Source organism: Taurulus bubalis, assembly GCF_910589615.1.
Source record: "Taurulus bubalis genome assembly, chromosome: 4".
NCBI lineage: Eukaryota > Metazoa > Chordata > Actinopteri > Perciformes > Cottidae > Taurulus > Taurulus bubalis.
Window position 1 is genome coordinate 8,955,813 of NC_136592.1, and position 25,122 is coordinate 8,980,934.

Genomic DNA, 25,122 nt, shown 5'->3' on the forward strand with positions numbered 1-25,122 from the left:
GGGGGTCATGGCGGACAAGGCACAGGGAACTGTCTGAAAACACACACTACAATATTCAGGAAAATGAAGCGTGTGCATCACAGATGTCATTACATTGCCGAGTAGTTGGTCATTGAGCAATCAGTGGATGGCCATTCACAGGGAAAGGTCGTAGACTAAGACTGGTACCGGCCTATCCCCGCGGACGGCAAGCATGCCCGCAGTGTAAGGAGCAACACGCACGCTACAATATACAGTAAGTTGTTGAGCAGTAATTATAGGGCTTCAATGCACAACCGGTGCATCAGTCAGTTCAGCTTTTTTTTGTCTGGGGTTTTCTGTGTCTGACATTGTCCAGATCAAGGTCACTACGCAGAGACCGTTCTCACATTTAAAAACGCTCTAGTTTTCCAGTTACTAGCTTTTTGATGTGGCTGAATCTGCCCCCTTGTCAACTGGTTCATTATCCCTAAAAGCTGACCAATAGGGTTAGCCATCATTTTGGCCGTCGTTTTGTAATTATCAAATCTTCAAACCGGACGCTCATCAACGCAACGAATAGATGTAGTGTCGTTTTCAGCCACCGTATAGTGCCATTGGGCTGGTGGCTCTGTTTCAACATTTTGCCTGCTGATAAACGCTGCTGGAAACCACATATAAATAACTGGTGGCGTTACATCATTATTCTTACCAGCTAGCTGTCTGTTTACCAAATTAGCTTTGTGTCATATTTCTCCATCTTCTTGGCTTTTTAAACTTTTTCTATACCACTTTAAGGAGATTGCATTTTTCACCTCCAAAATGGCTTCAGTTTGAACCCAGACCCATTTTTTCACTAATCTTTTCATTCCTTAAACTTCTTATTTCTAAAAACAAAGAAAAACATAACATTGTGTTTAGGTTTTAGGATCTCTCCTGCTTTATTAAAATAAGGGACTTCTTTTGGTCAAAAGGGAGAAACAACATTGGCATGGACGACAAAGTATAAAAATAGAACAGTTCAAATTCTCTCATCCTGGTTCACACATTCACACATTGAGATTAAAGGGATACATTAGTCAAAAGACTGTGACCCCTCAGTAACAGATGGGCTACAGAAAAGAAAAGCACAATTACAGGGACAATTTAAACATGAATAACTTCAGTAACACAGTGCTTACTTTCTGACTGTTTCTGCTCTTTGATTAGAAAGTGTTTCTGAATATTTAAATGAACAACATTTGTCAATTTGAGAAGTATATGAACCTGATTGTTGAAAAGGTGTATGTTACTATATATTGAAGTACACATCATTTTGAGGAGGGTAATGTTACACAAAAGGAAATATCATGAATCTTCATTTGACAATAGAGCATTAATTTAGAGACTTGATGGTGAACAGTGAAAAGACTGGCTTTAGAGGAGGATCACTTTGATCAGGCAGCAGGGCAGTGTAACATCTTTGGCTAAACATGTGTCAGAAAGTGATAAGGCAGTTAGTTTAGTCGCAGACAGGATGGTTTTTAATTGGTGAGACAGTGCATAATTGGTCAAAAAGGGAGCAAAACAGATGTTTATAACTTTACTCCAAAGGATTTTGAGGAGCGTGTGCGTCTGCCAGCAGGTCAGGTCGGAGGCACTCAATGGGGCAATGAATATTCTGGAGGAAGAATTGAAACAAGGTACGATCACATGTCGGTACTGTACAAACAATCCTGTATTGTCATTACATTGAATCAGTCAGTTTCCCATGTGAGGTCTTTTCCATAATGCAACGCTGCTAATGTGTTTACCTTGTGGGTCCGTGTGTGTCTATGGATGTTTTTCTGCCAGATGTGTGCAACAGTGATAGCACCTTAATTAACATATTAACCTTGCAAGATCCAGTCACGAAACTTTACAGATGTGTAGTTGAGATAAAAGTGAAGGTGGAGTACTTGTGTACGAGTGTGTGTGTCTGTGGAACATGACAGTGTCGCAAATGTGCAGGATGCAGAAAATGTACAGATGTGTTGATGACGGTCAGAAGGTCAGAGTTTAAGATGGGCCTTGTTAGACGCGCATGTGTCTGTAGACAAGATGGCGTTGCCTCGATAGTGAACCATGAACGATGCAGTCGCGAAACATGACACATGTGTAGTTGACATTATAACGAAGGTCAAGTCTGAAGAAGGGTTTTGGTCCGAGCAAGTGCTCCAGAGGTATGTGGTTAGGAAGTAGGAAAGGGGCCATCATAGAATAACATAAAATGTCACAAATAAGTCACACTATTGTATGTTGTGTCACAAGAAAGGAATTGTATAGTAAATCATAAAATGTCACAAAAGTATGAAACAAAAGTGTCACAAAAAAGTCATAGTATGTCATGAAATTTGTCATAAAAAGTCATGGTATAGTATGTTGTAAAAAGTAAAGTCACAGTAATCCATTAACATATCATGGTGTAGTATATAAAAAGGCAAAGAAAATGTATAGAACAGTATGGCAAGGCCATACAAATTATACAAATCAAACAAAAAAACAGTAATTATATAGTATGACATTAAAAGGGTCATAAAAAAACATTCAAGTGTCACAGTAAATTCAGTCATAAAAGGGTTTTTAAAAAGTCATACTGTATGTCATGAACAGTCATTTAATAGTAAGACATCAAAATGTTATAAAAAAGTGAAAGTATGCACTGCGAAATCCTTTGCTCTTAATTTGGGGAAAAAAATACATAATATTAGTATAAAGAAATACTAAAAATATAACTATTTTACATGAATCCCACTCACTTGTAGTTTGTTTCCATATCTCACAGGCTGCAGCAGACTGGCATCGACGTCCCCACCTGGTCTGCGGCAGTTCTCACATCGCCAGCCCTGATGAGACCAAACGTTCACAAGCGCACATACTTCATTTAACTCACAGAATGACCGCAAATGAATCACAAGCCAAAATGTATCACTGAACAACAGACCCAAAGCCAGACAGGCTTATCATGTCGTACCTGTTGTCCTCCAAAGCACGTGCAGGTGCAGATGGCACCCAGGTACTCCTTCTGCCACTGGTTTCCCACCTGGTAAGTTTTGCCATCATCATAGCAGACCGAATCATCTGGATGGGCGTACATACACGTTTACATTAAAATGCAACTCCTTCACATCCTTTTGTAACAGTCGTAGCATATTGCTTAGGGTCTTAAAAAGGCCTTACGTGGTTCACACTTGAACTCTCCTTTGCCATTTCCCAAGCAAGTACAGCTCATCAAGTGATCATTTTCTGCGCGGCGGTCCCACTTCTCTCCAATGCGGTAGTTGTTGCCATTGTCATGGCACCACTCTAATGATGGACAAAGTAATAGTTTGAGAAACCAAGTAAAGTATACTCCAATTCCAGCTCTGCTTATGTACCTCCAGGAAATAAAATATACCCCAAAACTTACTGGATGAATCACATCTGAAGTGGCCAGTTCCCAGACCCAGGCACCTGCACCACAGCTTGAAGCCCGTCTCAGACATCCGCTCCCACTCACCACCAACATCGTGGTAGGTTGAAGTAAAGGCATCGTAGCACGAGTCCTTCGTGGAGGGCACTCCCTCTGGGACTGGTGGGGAAAACAATTTGCATAAGCCACTAGTGACTTAAAGACTGCCATTCCATTGGAATGAACTTATTTTGGGTCGTGATGGTTTTTAATTTAGTTGCTTATTAATAATTACATTTTTCACCAGTATCATTTCTCTAAGTGGACAAACTAAAATGCAAAAACAAACAAACAAGCTGTGCTTCTCAAGGGAACCTTTCCACTGATGTTTCATTGCAACACAGTGGCAGCGAATAAAATAATGATTTGTTGACTTACTCCTACGTTTCATAGGCTGATAAGCAGGCTCTGTCAATAGTAGATACTATTTTTGCAGCGTACAAAGTGAAAAATTCTATAGTTGACCATATAAAAGAATGGCCCATCACTATAATTTCAAATGATAGTCAGGGGTGGGACCAGCACAACTTGAATTATTTAGTGAATTAAAACAGTGTTTTTCTGTTGATGAGAAGCTTGGAGCAGAATGCTGATTACGACATGACTCTGTTGTTGAACTGATGCCAGATTGTCTCTGCCACTGAGGTAAATAAAGGCTCTTAATCAGCAGAAGTTGCTCTTCACTGAATTTGCCGAGTTTGAACACAGCAGTTGCTGTAGGGCGCTTACTTGTGTTCCCGGCAGTGACAATCTGCTCCAGTATTTTGTGTTTGAGGGCCCCCGTCAGAGCCTCCACGATCACATTATAGTTTTCTCCGGTGGAGAGTCCAATCAGGGTAGCAGTAGTGGCTGTGCCTGGAAGGCGGACCTGGACAGGAAAAGAGAGACCAGGTTTGTCCACATGAGATAAGATAATTCCTCCAATATGACTGATAAATTATGCTCAGACGGTATGACGGGCTGGACTGGAACCCATGGCCCTCGTCTCGTACCTGGAACATCTTCTCATTTAAGTGACTGAGGGGATGGCAGGACACCATGTAGGCGTTGCTCTGCTTGTAAGGCTTCCAGGAGATGGAGGTCCGAGTTTGGGCCTCCTGCGGCACTCCCGTCTCGTTACCAAAGGTGGAGCCAATCGGTATGTTCAGCTTCAGGATGGGCAGTCTGCGGCCCTCTGCATCAGGAAGGGGCACAAATACCAGGGGCTCACGGACTTGCCCATAGGGAGACTGTGGGTTGCCACTGTTCCCATTATATCGGTTGTTGTCGTCTCTGTTGTTGTTGTTGTTGTATTCTGTGTACTCCACATTCTGGCTCTGATCTCCATGCCCAGCCTGGCCATTGTTGCCCACCACCTGGACTGTGTTGTCCAAGTCAGGCACGTCCAGCCTGTCATCAATACCTCCGGGGCGGTGGGGCAGAGGCAAGAGAAGCAAGTCTGGTTCTGAGCGGGACAGAGGGTTAGGGAAGCAAGCCGGTTAGATGTGGGGGGTTAAGCAGAGCTGCAGTAACATATCTCAGCCAACAAGAGCCGCCGGATGTGCAGCATTGCTGGGCTACTTCTTCACGGCAAAGTGTGTCTTAATGCAGTATTACGCACACACAAGTTATTTTGAATGGCATTTCTAGAGGCATTCAAAATAAAAAAGGTATTATTATTATTGTTTTAGGAGAACTGAGGCTGACTGACTGCACAGTTTATTTCAAAGCCTTGGAGCTGTTGCAGCAAAACATTTTGATTCAGCTGAGCAGAGTCAAGCTGGCATTCAAACCCTTACATTTCAATGGATCTTTAGGCACAACTCATTTGACATTTTGAATGCATCACCTTGACCATCACATGAAGTCTGAAAATACTCACGAGTCCTGATTCTGCCAAACAGAGGTGTGCTCCTCTGTGTGTTCTGGATTGCGACGATCTTGACGATGTACTCGGTGGCTGGTCTGAGGCCTGAGGAGAGAAACAATTATCATATCGTGGAATGAGTTGGTTGCGCTTGACTCGTGACTACATGTAAAGGATGGTATAACCGGTTGAGCCTGTATGAAGTGTTTCATAAATCTTTTTTCATGCACTGTAGCCAAATTAAATAAGCAAAGGTGTTATTTCAGTGACAAAACAAGCCTTATACAATATCTCCAGTGGCAATATAGCTTTTAGGGATAATGGACCAGTTGAGAAGGGTATACCAGATATGGTGGCGTAGTTCTGGCCGGCGTGGGGTCGTGGGTTGAGCTCTCGTGGTGCTCCTCCGGACTCCTCATAGGTGATGTAGTATCCTGTGATGTGTGTGGCAGGTGGCTGCCAGGTGAAGGAGATGGAGGTGGGGGTCAAAGATGTGAACTGGAGGTTGGTGGGAGCCTGGACCACTGCTTTAGCTATGAAGAAAAATATCATCTTAGATCATCTGATTGCTTGCTGCTTTGCGTGTATATTGTCAGGTTACAGTTGTGATTTATGTCAAATGCTACAGCTACAGTTCTCATTTCAATTTGGGTTTTAAGACCTAACTTAAAGGAGTACTCCACTGATTTAGCAGAGCACTCCTAAAACAAGGAAAGTTGAAAACAATTATCATTATTGATGCTGCAGAAACCGATATAATCATGAAAATGTCTACTGTGGCTGCATTTAACTAAACCATTGTGTGTCTTTGACCCTTTAAATTGCTTGTATTAATATTCTACTGTATATACAGGATGTACTGTATGCAATGAGTTAGAGAGATAAAGCACTAGCAACTACGTGCAGATCAACATCATAGAATTAAAGAAAATCAGATCATAAAAAGCATGTAACATATTCACAATAAAGCAGGGAGATCAGACACTGATTTGCACATTTACCTGTTGTAATGATGAGAGTAAATGGTTCGCTCTTTGTGTTGCCCTTAAGAGTATACAGGCTAACGGAGTATGTTGTGTCTGGCTGCAGACCTTAGGGGGAAAAAGATTTAAAAAAAAATGTTAAATCACACTTTCAAAACTTCTGTAAATCTGTAAACCCGTTTCCATGTTTTTAGAGGTCTGTTTAGCAGGTCAGTCTATCGTACCTGTGAGAGTGTAGGTGTTTGTTTCTCCCGGGATGGTACTGCTAATGGTGGGGTGTGAGCCGCTGAGGGGCGTGGCATCGATGAGGTAACCAGTGATGGTTTCCACCTTGGAGCGCCAGGTCAGTGTGAAAGAAGAATCCTTCATATCAGAGATGCGCACACGCCGAGGAGGACTTACATCTGCATTGAGGAGGGAAGAAAACGGACATTGAAGAGAGCAGTGCTAACAACTGCTGATGACTGGAAATGTGTTAATTTATGTTGCAGCCAGTTACCTTCCAGTGTGGTTGTCTCTCCGTCCAGCGGTCTGCTAGTGACAGAGTTCTTCAGAGCATACACATGTATCTCATATGTGGTAGCCACCTACAACATACAGACACACAGTTGATATTTAATCACTGACTGACTGAATGAATCCATGCAAATACTGAGAAAATGATTATTGCTACCATGAGCCCTGGTATGACAACGCGCGTGGTGTCCGGAGCAACATTCATCTCTTTGGTGGGGCCGTTAATGTTCTTGGGGTTGACGACCACGCGGTAGCCTGACAGGCGTGCATTGGGGGCTCGCCATGACACGGTGAAGGTGGAAGGACCGACCTCTGAGATCATCAGGCTGGTCGGAGCAGGGATCACTGAGACAGCAAGTACACATTTAGAATTGGAGTCAGGGGACATATATGTTAGAGCATGAATGCCTTGATGTTTTCTATGTATTTCTACCTGTGGCCTGGGTTCCCACCAAAGGTGTGCTGGGTGTGCGGCCATGGAGGGCGATGACTTTGACAGTGTACTCTGTCCCGGGGTGAAGGTTTCTCAGAACCACTGTGTCCTGGTCACCTCTGGGTGCTGGATACAGCTCCCTCTCACTCTCCTCTGAGCTGAAGTACAGCACGCGATATGATGTCACTGTCCCGTCTGGGCTGTCCCAAGTGATGCGCATGGAGTTGGAGTCGATGTCAGTAAAGGTCAGGTCCTTGGGACGGTCCATAGCTGTAGGATGGGATGAAGACAGGGGGACTTTCTGTCAGCTCTGAGCTGTTGTTTTTAATGAAAGGACGTTCACTTCTAAGGCTATGAAGACATCTTAAAGTGAGATGGATGTTTGAGAGGCGACACAAGCATCCAGAAGGAATCCAGCTGGGGAAAGTTTCCCCAATACCCCATCTTGATTATGAAACCAGGTTTCTCACTAAGATGAAATCATGCAAATGCACTGAAAATCATTGATGAAGAGTAAATTACATCACTTGTGCCAAAATAATCCCTTGATTGATAAAGATGAAGTTTTTTTTCAGATCACTTTTTACTGAATCAAACTAACCCGTGACAGCATTCTCCACCACGGGGGAGGAGGGTTGTCCATCGTTGCCCAGGGCATAGACACTCACAACATACTCAACAGTGGGCATCAGACCTGTGAATGTCATCTGAGTCTGATCTGTAACAGAGGAGCAGAAGAGGAGGCACTGAGATGAGCATACTGTGTTGGAAAAAAAATGAAATGATATATATGAAATGAAGACGGCAGCTTCTTTCTGCATTACTTACCAGGGGCTACCACCTCAGAGTAGGATGGCCCCAGGCCATTTTTGGGCACACTGGTGATTCTGTAGCCTCTTATTGGTCCGTGAGCAGGAGACCAGCGCACTGTGAGGGCGTTGTCACTCACATCAGTCAGCTTCATGTCGGTGGGGGACTCGGTATCTAAAAGACAAACATACATACACATAGCAGGATTAAGATTTATTTTCAATCCTCAACGTTCTTTTGACCAGGAAGAGATGTTTTCACGTTGCTGTACCAGTCTTGTGCATGATGTAGACAGGGGTGTTGGAAGCGGGGCTGTCTCCTCTTCCGGTAACAGCATAGACCGTGATGGTGTAGTCCGTCCCGGGCTTAAGACCGGTGATGGTCGCGGTGGTCTGACTGCCAGGGATGCTGAACTCTTGAAGAGCCTCACCGCCTAGAAAGAGAGCGAAGAAGAGCCGAGTGTAACATTTAAAATAGTGTTGAGGTTAGGAGGAAACTGTTATTACTATGACTTAAAACACATGTACAGACTTGTGCCTCTGTAGGTGATCCTGTAGTTCTTCACTGTGACAGAGGGGGCGTCCCAGCGAATGGTGATGCTGGACGGTGTGGACGATGTTACCTCCAGGTCAGTGGGAGCATCGGAGACTGGAGAGGATTAGAAGAACACATTAAAAACAAATACTTATGGACAAGATTCAGCTAATTAGTGTCACCAAGAGAAGAAAATGAGATGTTGTAGTGGAAACCAGTAAAGAAACTCACTGGTGGCCTGAGAGCCAGCCAGAGGATGACTCTCCTGATTGTTGTTGACAGCATACACAGACACCAGATACTCTGTCTCTGGTGTCAGTCCGGTCAAAGTGAAGTGGTTCCTGGTTGGGGGCAGCCTCTCGTCCTTCGACCGCCCGCCGCTCGTCTTCTGGAAGTTGATGCGGTAGCCGGTGATAGCAGCGGTCGGAGCCAGCCAGTGAACGGTCAAGGAGTTGGTGCGAATGTCGGAGAAGTCCAAGCCAGTGGGGGAGTCCAGAGCTGTAGGGAAAGGTATTAGGAAAGATACGTTAAACTGCATGCAATGATAATGACAATTGCACTAGTTTTGCAATTAAGGGGTTGTTGACTTGGACTGGTGTCATAATCCAGTGGCCCCGAAACAAAACATGCAAACACATGCAACCATGGCTCAGAATTACCAACATGAATATCTATTGGAAGATGTATATTGAATAGGCTAACAACACAAATAATATTAAAATATAGTAGGAAATGTGTATGAACTAACATGTATAAACATCAAATATCTGTATCTATGTTTCAGCCTACTTTTAAATAACTCAGGAATAAAATAAGTCAGCTGTTTTAGGCTATGTGACTGTGCACATTTGCATAGACAGTACATATTGTTTATTTTTTAAATAAACAAGAAAAATAAATGACATATGCTAATTGTTAAATGTATTTTCTCTATTTTGTTCTGTTCAAAAGAAGAGAAGTCTTTTCACCAATCTTAGCTGATGCATTATTGCATATTTAACAGGATTTTAAATGCAGTGTTGTTTTGGTCGTCAAATTTGATATGTTTGAAAACTAAATAGTTAACGTAGATATTGCCTTGTTTTTATGTGATGGAACATAAAATACGACAGTAGAAAATGGAAATGAACAAGTCTTGCGGCAACCCTTGATCCACTTAAAACCACTGTCATACTCACTTGTCCTCTGGGTGCCTGTGGCTGGTTCACTTACTCGCTCACCGTACACACAGACAACACTTATACGGTACTCAGTGTTGGGCAGCAGGTCTATATGGAAATGGGGAGGTAAGTATACGGTTAGAATGGCTTGACATGGAGCATTGCAAAGACAAACAACTCATTTGGGACTTTCTGTCAGACACTTTGAAACAGATCATCTTACTCTCCAGCACGAAGGTGTTGGTGGCTCCGCCAACATTAACCTCTTTGATGTCGTCGTCTGTGGCTACGGGATGGTAACGGATGACAAACCGAGAGATGTCGCTTGGTGTGGCGACATGGGGGACTGCCCATGTCACCCTAATGTGGTCAGGACCCACACCTCTAAACTGCAAGTTGGTGGGAGCTGGAATAGCTGTAAGAATGAGAGGTGAAAAGTTATAGCTAACACAGGAAAGAGGTTAATTGCATAAAAGTAGATTTACAATGACATAAAGAAAAACACTTTTAAATATACTATAGTGCTTGAGTTAATTATGTGTGTTAATAAAAGGGTTGTTAATGTGGCTTCATCACAGATGGAGTGGAAGAGTTAAATCACCAGCTTGTGTTTGCTTTGTGTGTACGGTCGGCTTGCTTTCCCCTTCCTCTGTAACAGTGAAGATACTGATGTCATAGTCCACACCCGGCTCCAAGCCAGGAATCGTGTAATAACCAGCAGATGCTTCCACCATATCTTGAAAAATTGGCAAGCTCTCGCCTGACGTTACTACCGTTATCCGGTAACCAGTAATGGTAGCATAGTTCAGAGGGATCCAGCGCAGGCCGATGGTGGTGTCAGTAATGTCGACAAAGTCAATGTGACTTGGCACGGGGATTTCTGAAAGGGTTCGGTCAGTTGCAAAGTGCAAGCAGAATTAGAGAGACAGAAAGACCCAAAAGCCATAACAATTACATTAGTTATATAATTGCATTCCCAATAAAGCAGATCCAGAGTAGACAGTAGCCATGCTAGAGAAAATTACAAATTACTGAAGTCAATAGACAATTCACAGTTTATGTTATAAATAAAACAGATTAATAATACTGTTTTGTGCATGCTCAAAACATTGTATTCCATTCACAATTAATAAACATGACCTCCATGCATAGTACCAATCATCATGTTAGTAATAGGTTATGATCAGGTTATGATCATTAAACAATGTATTTTTCCAATTGCTCATTGTAACAAACCCACAGAGAATAGACCTCAGCTCTGCAGCTCCATGAATCTTTATTCACACAAAAAGATCAGAGCTGTGTCTGTCAGATTCTTGTTTTTCTGTTATTCTGCTCCCTAGTGGCCACAAATCCATTAATGCAGCTTCATGTATGTATTCAAGCTTGTTTTTTTTCTTCTTTTGAAACTGACAATTTAAAAAAGAACGGATATGTGGGGTAAAGGTCTCAGTTTGACGAGGAATACACTGTAAAGGTGGGGATATTGAGAATATTACTGTAATGACAGAAAGTGAAATACTGGAGTTGGCTTCAGTTTGACTTCGACCCAGCCTTTAAAGACAAATTCCTCTTATCTTTTTATTCCTCTGTCAAACAGATGCAACGACGTTGTGTTTGATGCTATTTAACACGTGTGAATGAATGCTCTCCTGGTGGCTCCTACCTGGTGTGACAATTGTGGATACGGGCACACTTTCCAAATGGCCCTTGTTAGTGAAGACACTGATGTTGTACTCGGCCCCCAGATTCAGGCTCTCGAGCATACATGACGTTTCATCTGCTCGGACAAACTCTTCCAGGGTGTTTCCTCGCTGGCCAGTGGTTGGCGTGCTTGTCACTCTGTAGCGCGTGATGCCTGCAGAGGGTGGGGGAGTATGACCAATTTGGAGGAGGTTGAACATAATATCGAGAGGTTCTTGCAACGTACGAGTCAAAGGGAAATACAGAGAAAAGACAATTGTCCTGGTGGAAAAAAAATACCATTCAAAGGCCAAGGTCTAGACATGGCGAAATCCAATGATCAGTCAGTGCGTGGGGAGCACAGTCAATATTTACCTGGTGTTTTGGAAGCTACCCAGTGGACAGTGAGATCTCCTGTTGCGGGGTTGGACTCTACTCTGAGGTCAGTGGGAGGAGACAGGGCTGCAAGGAAAGGAAAGCAGATTATGACACAAGCATGAGAAACTTGATACTTCTCAAACAAACTCAAGAATAGTGCAATGTGGGCCCACAGCAGTGTTAAATCCATCTGTTGAGCAGTTACACAACTTAGTTTATCGTGAAAGTGAATTGGATACGCACAAGTGACAACATTGCGGGTGACAGGGTTTCCACGGTTGCGTCCGTTGAAGATTGGCTGAACGCTGTAGGTGTACTGAGTCCCAGGAATCAGACCAGGAATATAAATACGCCCAGAGTCAGAGGTCTCTTGTTTGGGAGACTCGCCTTCCTGGCTGGGGAGCACAGACAGCTGGGGGAAGGAGGCAGAGATCAGAAACCTGGAAAATGCACTTAAAATATACAGCAAAGACATTCAATCTGCATTAAGTGATATTTCTAATTTGTTGGCCAACAAGCAGTGAACCCCATATTGATCAATTATCACCATGTAAAGTTTATGTCATCTATGAGTAACCTCCTTCACATTACACATAGTGGTTTGACCCATTAATGGTAGGAAAATATTGATTGGGCAGCTTTACATTTTGTTTTGAGAAGATGAAGTTGTCTACCTTGTAGCTGAACTTGCGAACAGGCATCCAGGTGACGATGATAGAGCTATCGGTGACCTCAGTGCTGAAAGCAGGAGCATTTCCAATCTGGGGAGCTGGGAGGAGGACAGAATGGGGAAAAGTCAAATTAAATTAAATGCAACAATTTATCCTCCTTTCTGCAGATGCTGTGTTTCTCTAAATACTGACCGGTGGTAAAATATGTAGAGACGCCTTCGCTGAGCTCATTGTCAAGCTCCGAGTGGAGGATGGCCGTGTACTTCGTATCTGGACGTAAGTTCCTCAAAGAGTACTGTGTGACCCCGCTAGGGATCCTCTTCTCAATGGGAGTGGAGCCCTCGATGCTCAGGAAGAGACGGTAGCCACTGACGATGGTGCGGGGAGCCTCCCAAATGACCATGGCAGTGCTGTGGCCGATGTCAGTGAAGCGCACATCGCTGGGAGAATCAGGTTCTGGAGGGGATCAAAATGATAACATGTGTAAGGCAGAAAACCTCATCTCTCACACATTAGTATGATCTCTCTGCGTCTAACTCAGATGCCTTCGTCCATGGCTACATACTGGTCGACTTTTCTCCCACAAGCGGCTTGCTCTCCACTCCACCATTGATGGCGTAGATATAAAAGCGGTACAGTGTGCCCGGCTGCAAGGGTTTGATATCAGCATATGCGTTGTGGGAGAAAGGCATCTGCAGGAGCCTCGTCTCAGTGCCGTCAGGACCAATGGGGGTGAAGTGCACCCTGTAAGCGGTAACCTCGCTGGGTGGACCGGTCCAGGTGATTGTGATCTTCATATCAGTCACCTCGTAGAACTGCAGGTCTGTGGGTGCCGGGACCTCCTCTGTGGACAGGAAGTCAGTCAGAATCAGTCTTAAAGATCCCTTTGGAGTTTTTGACCACTAGCAACACTGTTTTTTTATGAGTCGGTCCTTATTTTGTTTGGAAAAACGCTGAACGTAAACATAGTTTTACAAAAAACTCCACAGGGCCCCTTTAAGTTAGCTTTGTGTGTACAGTTCAGGGTTAAAATGCTTAATACAGCAATATAATCTAAAGCCTTCATTGTGTCCAATTTACAAATCCTCTGTGTAAAAGTGCAATAAAAATGACAACAATTTACAGATCTCCACAATTAAAACCCAGATAAAACAGAAAATATGAGAGAAATGCCAAACAAGACAAAGGTCAAACAAATTCGTAATAAAACAATATGTTTTGCCGTGCCAGGCACAAGGATTGATTCAGAATAGGAAATCCTATTTCATATATACTGAGGATTTATGAAGTGTGTGTGTGCCTTTGTGTGGGAGTCGGCTGCACATGCATGGTTGCTTTTCAGTGCTTTAACTGCGTCTTAACCGGTCTGTTCCTGAGCCCACCATCAGTTAAAGAGAGTTCATTCAGGGGCCACCATGGTATAGTTAGAACTGTAAGAGCATATTTTGACAAAGCAATGTTTTGACAAGCTCAGTCTTTCCCAAACACTGGAAAGCCCTTCCTAAAGCTGCCTGTCCCTATAAGGAATCTTTAGCTGCGAGTATGAACTTAATCTGCTTTGATTTCACTGACAGTCAAAAGACAAAGAATTATATAAAAAGAATGATTTACTATCGACAGGATAGAATAGCATACTGTGAATGTGAAGCATTTTTCATTCATTTCAGCATTTTTATTAACTGAAAGATCCTATCTATTAAAAAATATGCACCTGGTACAGGGGATCCGGCGGTATTGACCTGTACAAAAACAGGCTCACTCTCCTGGTTCTCCTCGACAGCGTAGATGCTGATGTTGTAAAGCAGACCGGGGAGAAGGTCAGCCAGGGTCACTGAGGTTTCTGAGTCTGGCAGGTTAAGCTCAGTGCTGCTGCCTTCCATTGACGGTGTGTACACCACCCGGTAACCTGGCAGACGCAGACATACAGTTACACACAGCCAAAATAAAATGGATCTCTTTAATCAAACAATTAAAGTATGTATACACCCATTTCCTACCAGTAATAGGAGCCTGAGGCCTGGACCAGCTGATTCTGATCGAGGATTCTTTCACCTCATCGACTGCATGCTGAGCAGGGGCGTCAGGAGCTGGGCAAAGGAAAAGAATGGAAATCAGTCACATTGTATTTTGTGTACACATTTACGTTCATACTCTTAATGTTATTGTCATGAGAGAGGAGAAGGATTCTCCCACCTGTAGTCTGGGTGGTAGTCAGAATGAGGTTTGGTTGTCCCTGATTTGGGAGCTCATAGACGTTGACGTTGTATCTGCGCCCTGGCAGGAGGTCAGCGATGGTGACAGAGGAGGCTGTGCGAGGAACATCTGGAGAAGCCGACAGAGAGTTAGTTAATACGCATGTCTGTATATCCAATCAGGTGGGCTGCTCACTGGCAATATTGGATTGTTGTGATTTTGGCAAGTATCTTGACTCACCAGGTATTTAATTTTCAGATTAGTCTAAAGCAGGCAGACTTTTCTTGTTACTTTCCATGACAATATTTATCAATACCTCGATTTAAAATGACATATACCACAATAGAGGATTATACCCATATTGCCCATTCCTAATGGAATTGCCGTTGATCACAATTAACCTGAGATACATCAGTTGGAACCTCAAAAGAAAAACTACCCAATATATCGATCCATTTGATTGTTTGGATGTGACATTATGGAGGTATTGTGGGAGTTTCAGTGACGCTCAAAGGATCTCACCCAGGACTTTCGGCTTGGCCCCGTCCTCACTGAGCTCATACTCCACCCTGAAGCCAGAGATGGTCGAAGAGGCTGACGTCCAGGATACAACGAAGCTGTTTGAGGTGATTTCTGTTACAGACTCAGAAGTGTCCACCACCGCAGGAGGCATTGTCGTCTCTCCCTCCGATGTTTCCACTTGAGAGAAAAAGGCATATAATGTTCCCGTGAAAAATATTTTTACATTTATGGCATTAAGAGAATGCGTTCGCTCAGGTTCACTCACAGGAACCGTGGGTCGTGGTGAAATCGAAGCGGGTGACCTCACGGCGTCCGTAGTGCAGGATGCTGATCAGCTGACCCTCGTAGGTGATGCCGGGACGCAGCCCGCTGATAGTGTAGGAGTTAAGGTTGCCGGGGACAGTGACCTCCTTCCAGGGGAAGCGGGTATTTTTCTAGCAGAAAGGGTAAAAAGATAACAAAGTGAATGGGTTATAAGTCACGTTTTTATAACATGAAGCCTAAATTGAAGAGCAGAAAATCTTCTTCTGCTAGTGAAGATCATGCGATCGATAGCTTTTTCTCAGCTGCTGGTTCCAAGCTCAAGGGTGGACTCTGACCCTCAGTTTTTGAGCAAACATGGACAAGAATACTTTAAGTGCTCAGCAAAATTGGAAATTTGATCATCTAAAATTACATTATAAATATCTGCTGATGAAGGCCACATATTATGATAGACAGCTCCAGAAGAGCTACTAAATGGACCTTGTAGAGCGATCATTTTCTCAACTTTGATTTCTAAACTCTTGGGGGCAAACCTTTATCGTAATGAACAATTTGGCCAGCACAGATGATGAAGTTGAATAGAAATATGAGGAAAGATTTGAGAGAATTTACAGGAACCATTCATTAATTTCCGAAAACTAAGACTTTATTTATGTATGTTTTAAACTGGACCCATTTACTGCCACATCCTGCTTTAGTATTTGCACTCTGTCGGAAAACTACAACACTTTCTCAGCAGGACGGCCAGATGAGGGCTTTGCGTGACTTTTTGGTCCAAAATACACAAACTACTTCAGAGGAAACCTGTTTGACTTCAATTAAGCTTCAAACACATTTCAACCAGCCTGTCAGTCCTCGAGGTCTTTAAAGAGAAATGATGTGTGAGAACAAAAATCACAGAGAGGGGGATGTTTTTCTTGGAGTCTGTGTGTTTGTGTTAGACTGTAAGGTGGAGTTCATGTACCCTCTAATCACCATGTTTGTCCAACTTCAGTCAACATTACCAAAAGCACTTCACTGTTTGCTCCCCTTTACTAATGCTACCGGTCCACAAAAAAAATAAAACCTGAGCTGACTTGCATACAAAGGCCATTTCTAAGCTGAACCAAAAGAGGGACTCACAATTCTCCATTTGAGGATGTACTGGGTGATTTGAACCGATGAGGGGGGGTTCCACTGAATAGGGTGGGAGTCTGGTTGTTTTCCGGCCTCCGTGATGATCACCTGGACGGGTCTGTGGCCGCCTGAGCAGCAGGTGTAGGAAGAGAGAGACAGAGAACAAAGCCGCTATTAGCAATGATAAAAAAGACTCACACATTATCAAAGACATATAATGTGACAGTGTTACCTGTAGAGAGGGTGGGTGAAAGTTGGCTACTTTTTGGTGAGGCTCTGTCAGATCGTTTCATGGTTTTGGGACAGAACCAAACCACCAGACGGTGCTAAACCAGCTCAAACTCCCACTGACATCTTACGGACCGACATAACACCGGAGCACTATATTCATCACCGTTTATCGAGCTTACATATAGCTTTTCAACCCCCGCTCCGCACACACCATTGATCATGTTGAGATGAATGGTGCAACTGTAACTTTGTAGGTCAATGTTTGATTCAGGGAACACAATGTGCTGCAGTACAAAGTACCACGTTAAGCAACTTTTCCCCAACAAGAGGGAGACATTGAAGGCAGAAAGTGTGTATAAAGCCCCCCTCCCCTCAGCAGGTCAGTACAACAACACCAGGTGGGGGAGGAAAAACATTTTCCAACTACAAAGACCAAGGGGAAGACAGGGGTGATGTGTTTGGCAAGCACTTCTCCATTTTACATACTTCAAAGTCAAGAAAAACACCTAACCCCCGCTTCCCTCCACTAACCTGGCAAGTGAACTTTTCATTTCAGTGACGTGTGATGGGAGGACAGGGGTGGGTGAGAGGAAGGAGGGTAGAATAAGTACCCCAAACACAAATTAAGCACCAACAGCTGTGTGACTCAGTGGAAAAGCTGCATGGAAGCACTGGGAAGCACTGGAGTAATTAACACTTTCCCAATTAGATGATACTTCATTTGCACCATGAAAAGTCATGCCAAATTAGTTGTTTGCAATTTCCGTTTGGGGTAATCCACTATCACCGGATTACTTTGATTCTGATTCTTTTGAAGAAAACTTCCAAATGCAATGTTTATGAAGAAGATCTGATGATGAAGATGTTTCTTTTAATCTATATTTTTTTAAGTGTACTTACGTATATCGGTCTGAGAAATAAAGGGTGAAAGTCCTGCTAACTCTAAATATATGTGTATCATGTGTGTGAGTTATGACTCGGAGGATGAGGAGTCTGATCTTAATAAAGTCTTCTGGTTAATTTCTGTATTACGTTTGTTGCTGTGTGAAGTAAAGCACTGAAACCAGCATATTCAAATATGGACCGTGTGCCGAAAAAGAGCTGTCGACCAACTGAAGTGGAAAGCAGCGTTAAACGGATGGAGTTTGTAAGATTAGTTTTCCTTACCTGGGTAGGTCTGCTGAGGTTCACATCTCATCTCTCCGATTCCTTTGCCATAGCAATAACAGCGGTAGTGGATATTATGGATGACTTTCTCCCACGTATCTCCAATCTGATAGAAAGCCCTGGTTTGTGGTTCCTGACACTGATCTATTTGTAGAAAACAGAGCAAGACAACCGATATTAGAAGGTACAAAGACGGACGAGGTTGTATATTCCAGATGAAAAGAGCATTAGCATTTTTAATGCAGCAGTTGAGATAATGAGCCACGAACGCACCGATTGCGTCACACTTCCAGCGGCCACGCCCCTGTCCATGGCAGGTGCAGTTCATCATGTAGCCCTCGTCGTGGCGCTTGGTGAATTCCTGGTTTATTTCATAGGACACGCTATCAACAACACACTGATCTGTACATGGAAAAAAAGGGGAGTGAAGTCAGCATACCTTATGAATGCTTCAAGACAAATTAAACAGTTTTGTTTCCCATCCAAACGGAGTGAGCTCTCTTACCTCGCAGCTGTGAGTGAGCCACACAGCTCCACTCCCCACGGCCGTTGCCCAGGCATGTGCACTCCATCGTGTGACCCATGACATCATGGCGTTTGTCCCACTTATCGCCTACACGGTGCATCACTCCATCGTTGGTGGTACATAACTCCTCATGGGCTGCATAAAGAAAGATGGGAATAAATAAATTAAAAAACAGTACTGTGTGTGTGTTTGTCCTTGGTCCAGTTAGCCCAGTGTCACCACTCTGCATGGAATCAAATGCTGTAAGTGTAACAGCCTTGATGGTCATTACTCTCCCATGACCAAGTGACCCATGCAACCCAACAGTCATTAGCATCTATGACAACAAGATGAAGACCAAAGCATTTAGAGTGATTACATCCCCTTCAAAATAATATATATGTTAGTTTAGCATTTGAACATGTCTGACGTTGGCAATAAGACACATTATCACTGAGGATGAATTGATGAAAAACAACACAAGTGTACCATCTTTCATCTTTCATTTTATTTTTCTAAACTATTCTCAAGAAGGAAATTAAATACTCAGTGAGTTAATGTTAGTAGACATTTAACTGACAAGTCTCAAAATGACTGCATGAGAAAACACACACACACACACACACTCACCAGCCATGGGGCAGAATCCAAAGCGCTGCTCTGTGTCGTAGTCATGGGTGGTGCCACACCACCTCATGCTGTCACGGCGCCCGTCAGCGGTGCAGTCAGTGTAGTTGCGGCCACTGTAGAGGAAGGGGAAGTGGCACAGGCCGCCGTTGGAGTTGCCACCTCGTGTTGCCACAATCGCTGGAAGAGAGATGGAGACACTGTATATCACACCATGCCACTATGTCTTGTCTTCTTTAGAGTTTGGGGACTGTGATAGACAACATTTGCACCAATATTCTGTATCTTAAAAAGTGACAATTTTCAAATCAAAATGTACAAATACCCAGAAAAGGAACGCTCATACACTAAGTGTGATATTAATTAACATCAAAACACAAATTAAGTACATTAATTTACTGATGTTAAAAAACGTTACATTGCAGGTTGTACAGACTGTTTAAAGATAAGGGAGGGAAATGCATTTGTGGTGGATAAAAGGACAACATCATTGGTTGTATATATCGACAAAAAACAATGAAAATGGTCACGCACAGGTTTTCATTCCTTTTCCTGAGTCTCACCATTCTTCTCAGTACAGAAAGAGTACTGCTGGTCTCTCTCAAAGTCGGAAGATGTCGCGCACCAGAGCTGCCCATCTGTGCGTCCGTCTGAGGTGCAGGAGTAGTAGGTCTTTCCCATGAAGACGAACGGGAATGCACACGGCTGGCCGTTAGAGTTGCCACCATACACCAGCTTCCTGCTCTCTGCACAGACAGGAAGGGGAAGAGAGCGCAAAGGGTAATTATAGTAGAGACAAAGCAATGTGCGTCTAATAATGGGGATTATTTCAGTGTTGTGCCATGAATCGGTGTCTCTCAAACTGATTTGATATGAAGAAAACACAATTAGAAACATAACAGACAACAGAGCTCATCATCATAACTCTTTTCCGTACAGAGAGCCCTGCTTTTACTCACCCCACTCCTGACAGCTGACTCCGTTGCCCAGACAGGTGCAGAGCATCTGCTTGCTGCCCTGGCTTCTGAACCAGCGCTGCCCGTCGTAGTAGGTGGCTCCAGAGTCTGTGCGGCACGTCCCCTCGATGAGGGGCTCTGGCAGCACCTGGGTCTGGGAATGGTCGGGGGTCAACACGACCGCACCTGTGGCTGTGCACCACAACACAGATTGAAAGGATGTTGAATGTCAGAGAAAGGTTTTAAGCTAAATTCAATTTGAGCAAGAGTTTGTAAATCTCACTTCGGCCTGCGTTGTGTCTCTCACACTTCCACTCTCCACGACCATTTCCCATGCACTGACACTGCACGATGTGGCCACTTGTGTCCTTCTTTGACCACGAGTCCCCAATACGGTAGGACCTCCTGGTGTCCTGGTCATTGCAACGGTCTGGTTGGAGAACAACAGTGGTCAGCAGTAGCTACTGGAGAACGTCAAAGTGTGTGTTCGCGTGTTTATACTCCTCTTACTTCTTGAGGTGCAAGTGATGCGTCCATTGCCCTCTCCCAGACAGGTGCAGTCCAGCATCATCCAGCCTTGGTACGGTTTCTCCCAGGTCTCCCCCACGATGTACGATGACGCAGCGGTGTTGTCATAGCAACGCTCAGCTGCACAGATAACACAGGGGATTGATTGCATCGGCAGTTTGCCACAAGACACTGTAATATCCAACATTAAATCATAGCGTCAGGAGACATAAACCAAGTGAAAATCAATAGCTGTGGCGTATGACGGGCAAAGAGGAGAGGCGTGCTCTCTCACTCGCTTACCTTGTTTGTCCGGACTGCTGTCAAATGTGTGTGTGTGTGTGTGTGTGTGTGTGTGTGTGTGTGTGTGTGTTAAATATACGCTTGCGTGTTGAAGTTGCGACATTTCACATTTATCTGCATTCCAGAGTTCATATGGAAAGGGTCGATGTCCTGGTTTTCCTGCGGGTTTTAAATGAAGCACTCACCCACTGGTTTGCAGGTCCACTCTCCTTTGCCATTTCCCAGACACACACACTCCAGCATGTAGTCAGCCGTTTCATGAGGCCTCTGCCAAGTGTCTCCGATTTTATAGGACATCCCACCTTCATGGCAACGATCTGTGAAGGACAAAATGTATTAAGTTGCATTGGTTTGAACAGATGTCCTTAATATGACACATGTCCAATATTCAGATTGTATTAATCAGTAGCGTACAATTTAGTAAAATGTTCAATTAAAACACCCTGAGATAATGTTGTGTTTCCAATGCAAGGAAGAAGCAGGGAAGACAAAAGTGACAAATGAGAAATAATCTAATTTGAATGGGAAATCCCTGTCAAATATTTGACCTTGTCTAGAATTTCCTCCCAACTCACTTGCAATGGTACAGCTGATCTTGCCACGACCGGAACCAATACAGGTGCAGTCCCACATCATCCCTTCCTTTGGTCTCTCGTAGGTTTCACCGACCCGGTAGGTCCGGTCATTGTTCTTATCATAACAGGACTCCTCCACTGAGAGAAATACAGAGGAAATACTAATAGTAAAGAGTTTGATATTGTAGCGTGTATTTTTATTACTGCGTAAAGACATTTTACAAGAAGTTTTCTCAAAATGTTCTCAACTTTTTTTCGAAGTAACGCAGGACTGGTGTCTCAGTCACAGTGTGATTTGCTTTTCTTTCTTTTTTTACTTCACTTGTTAGTATTGACACAAAAGTTCAGAAGCAATTGGTATTGCGTTTCCAGATGTGGAAAGTGAGTCAGCGAAGAAATGGCCTGCTAAGACATTTCTATATATCGAACCGGTTGGTCTCTCACTGACCTTCAGTTTTAGTTTTACATTTGATGCCTGCTGCTCCATTGCAGGTGCATACCAGTGTACTACCAAGGTAGGGTTTCTCCCACTGCTCGTTCAGTCTGTGTGAGCGACCGTTTTCCTCACAGCCGACTAGAAATCATATCATAGGAACATATGTCACATAAAGATAGTTAAACATAAAATGACCATAAACATTTTGGCTGATTTGGTTAATCTCAAAAGAAATCAAATTATTGCTAAGGTATGACATGAGTTACTGTTAAGTCATTACGTGTATTGATACAAAACGAACTATAAATCACTGTCTAAAGCAGAACAATAAAACATTACTTTTTTACTCAATCAAAATGAAACTCCAGAACACTTGATGGTTGTGGAAGTCCTTGTACCAACCTGAATCGGTCGCCGCGTCATTGAGCGGAGGAAGCACCTGATACTGGCCAGTCTGTCTCTTGCTCTTCTGTGGTAAGCCGTGGACTACGCTGCTTACGCACAGCGCAACCAGTAACCCAGTCAGTGGGCCACCAGTCATTGTGTGGGGAAAAATACGGATTTTAAGGAGTAGAAAAAGTTAGCAAGGCAAGTTTGACAAAAGAAGCATGTGCAGAAGTAAAGTTTTGCTTGGAGAGGTCTAATTTCTGTCCCTTATTATTAGATCCCTGCTGCCACTGCGCAGCTGGTGCACCAGACCGAGGAGAGGGGAGCGCACTGGCTTTATACCCGGACACACCGCTGCAGCCCACTGAGGGGGAGGGCTTTGACTGGAGCTCTGGATGACTCGCCCGAGTGTGGGACATTCTGACACTCGACACTTTCCCTTCAAGACAGGGAGCCACCAGACAAGGACAAACATGAAGTTAGAAAGACGAATCAACGTCTGAGGTAACACAGGTCAGTTCAGGTGAGACGGCAGCAGGATCCGTCATACCCGTGTGATGTAGAGGGAAACCAGAATGACAAACTACAAAGTAGGCCTACACTACAGCTCTCTAGACACCCAAATTAAGTGCTAATGCGCTATATAAGAAATAGTCAAGTCTTTTCTGGGATTCATTGCTGTGCATTTTCAAGAAAATTAACTTTGCAAAACGAAAATGTTCAAATCATCAATTAAATGCACCATTATAATTATTATAAAAACATTTTTAAATGCAAAGAAAGACACTTGATGAATTTGTGAGTTTTGCCACTACCAATTTCCAACTAAACACAATGTAACAAAATCCTAAATATTTGGTGTAGTGCTCGATAATATCTATAATATTTGGTACAGTGCTCTGATTGAAATCTCCCCAAATCCCCAAATGTCCGCCAGCTCTGGGATTTTTCAATATCAGGCAGTACATCTATAATATGTTGTGTTTTTTCCAAATAATTTGGGGACCCATGGGGGCTGGTGGCGGGCTGAACACAGCAGCGTGTTGATGTTGGGCCTTCTTGGTTGAGGAGATGCAGATGTGTGATCAGCTGAGGTCATCAGCGATGCGCACACCAAGAAATTTGGTGCTCCTGACCTCCTCCATGAAGGAGCCGTTGATGAGAAGAGGAAGGAGGGCAGCGTCGGCCTTCCTGAAGACAATATGTTGTCCCGTTCATCATGTCAGTGTTGTTGTCTCTCAGCGTCACCAAAACGAGAGAGAGACAGAAGAGACTAATTCTCTGCTTCGGTGACCTAAAATCACAACACTGATCACATGGTACTTTTGGGTAAAGGTGCTTAAGTGAATTTAAGCTTTATAACACTTAAATAAGTTAAATATTCACTTTTAGGTTGTTATTTTTATGGCGGCACCTCTGTTTTAAATTAATAATTCCAGATATGTAGAACAACATTTAATACATTTTACCCTTCAATTAACCAGCAATATATTATATATTCTTCTTTTTTTTTACCTTGAAGGCTTAGAGTGAAAACAACATTCTGTGGTTTAACTGTCTATACACAACATGTTTGATGGTTAGTTGGTCATAGTTATGTACCCACCAAAGGTTTGTGGGAAGTTAATTCCTCTGCAAAGAAATTGCATGTGCAAAAGGCAGGAAAATATAATAAAACTGACCACAGCATGCTGCCTTGGTCTTGTCATGGTGCAAGAGCTGCTGGTTCCACGAAACGTACTCATGGTTCTGGTCTGGAGAGCTACTGTGCGTGAGACCACATTGTAATAATTCCTGTCACAAGGCTTGTGGAACGAGTCGTAACTGAGGGCTGAAAAATGAAACGGATGGTTTTGGGGAAACGGAGAGAGAAAAGAGCAAAAACACTGTCCTTCTGTTTAAATTGCAACTGAGTCACCAATCTCTCCCTTGTGGAAAAAGCCTCTGCATACTTTCCACTTGTGCCAAACTGTGGAGGATCAAAACACAAGACGGTTTCAAGCTGCAGAATCTGACTTTTAAGAAGTGTTATTTCTATGTTCAATGATGTTATACAACACATGTTCCCTTAATTCTGTACGTATGCAGTATCGAGGAGGAATTGTGCAAAAGAACTTATAAATATTTGTGTGAATGGCGTATTCGACTTAATGACTTAATTTCCTGGGCTGTTTGGTCTTACTATGACATTTATGAACTGTCTCGGTCAAAGTCTCTGGAAAGCGGCCTGGCTTCTATCAACGTGATTCACCTCTTCCCTTGACCGTCTGTCTCTGCTTTCTATACATATCATCCATATTTCAGCAGATATTTATCTCCGCTCTGGTTGTTTTCACAGGGCGTTTTCTTGTGAATGATTTGTATTGGGAAGTCAGAATCAGAATCAGAACCATTTATTGCCATGTATGTTTTCAAATACAAGGAATTTGTCCTGGCAGGAGGTGCATAACATTTAACATTCAGGTGAAAACCTGATCTGATAATATGGCGCTATACGAGAGAGCAATTTGTAAAGCATGACCGTGGCATGATTTGGTTTTCTTACTTTTCAGCCTGTCATCATTGCCCACTAATTTCAAAACAACAATGGAAATTACTTGCTTCAGACAATCCATTGCAATTAACATCACATTTTATAGTATTGCTGTCAAACTTGCATTAGTAGTTGCATGGGAATAAGGTTGTAAACTAGGATGATTTGGGAATTCTGCAGCACGTCACCAAGCAGCAGGAATGATTCTTTGCCAAAATAAAACACAGATTACGGAAACAACTGTTTCTGCAAGAGGAAACAACTATGGTACGCATTAAATGGTGAGCTGACATATGAAGCATGTGTAATATTAAAAGACAATGTTTGTTGGGAAATACACTTATTTGCTTTCTTGCCAA

The 25,122-nt window shown here is 43.3% G+C and overlaps 1 protein-coding gene across 1 annotated transcript; it reads right to left on the reverse strand.

Annotated features, from left to right (window-relative positions):
• Positions 1–880: 880 nt before the first annotated feature.
• fn1b (fibronectin 1b) lies at positions 881–22,384 on the reverse strand (the record flags this gene model as incomplete). Its single annotated transcript, XM_079216523.1, has 46 exons — positions 881–1,618; positions 2,736–2,822; positions 2,951–3,057; positions 3,157–3,282; positions 3,386–3,547; positions 4,157–4,295; positions 4,420–4,871; positions 5,289–5,378; positions 5,618–5,806; positions 6,275–6,364; positions 6,481–6,660; positions 6,756–6,843; positions 6,930–7,117; positions 7,206–7,475; positions 7,807–7,923; positions 8,034–8,189; positions 8,287–8,448; positions 8,547–8,663; positions 8,781–9,047; positions 9,728–9,817; positions 9,933–10,124; positions 10,311–10,589; positions 11,376–11,567; positions 11,768–11,854; positions 12,014–12,182; positions 12,445–12,539; positions 12,634–12,897; positions 13,007–13,285; positions 14,153–14,347; positions 14,439–14,528; positions 14,635–14,763; positions 15,157–15,333; positions 15,422–15,590; positions 16,543–16,664; positions 17,935–18,078; positions 18,208–18,336; positions 18,440–18,595; positions 19,070–19,246; positions 19,630–19,812; positions 20,026–20,214; positions 20,306–20,452; positions 20,533–20,670; positions 21,018–21,149; positions 21,408–21,545; positions 21,856–21,981; positions 22,246–22,384. The coding sequence occupies 46 exons, from the start codon at positions 22,382–22,384 to the stop codon at positions 1,541–1,543; spliced, it is 7,392 nt and encodes a 2,463-aa protein (XP_079072649.1). The 3' UTR covers positions 881–1,540.
• Between the last annotated feature and the right edge of the window lie 2,738 nt (positions 22,385–25,122).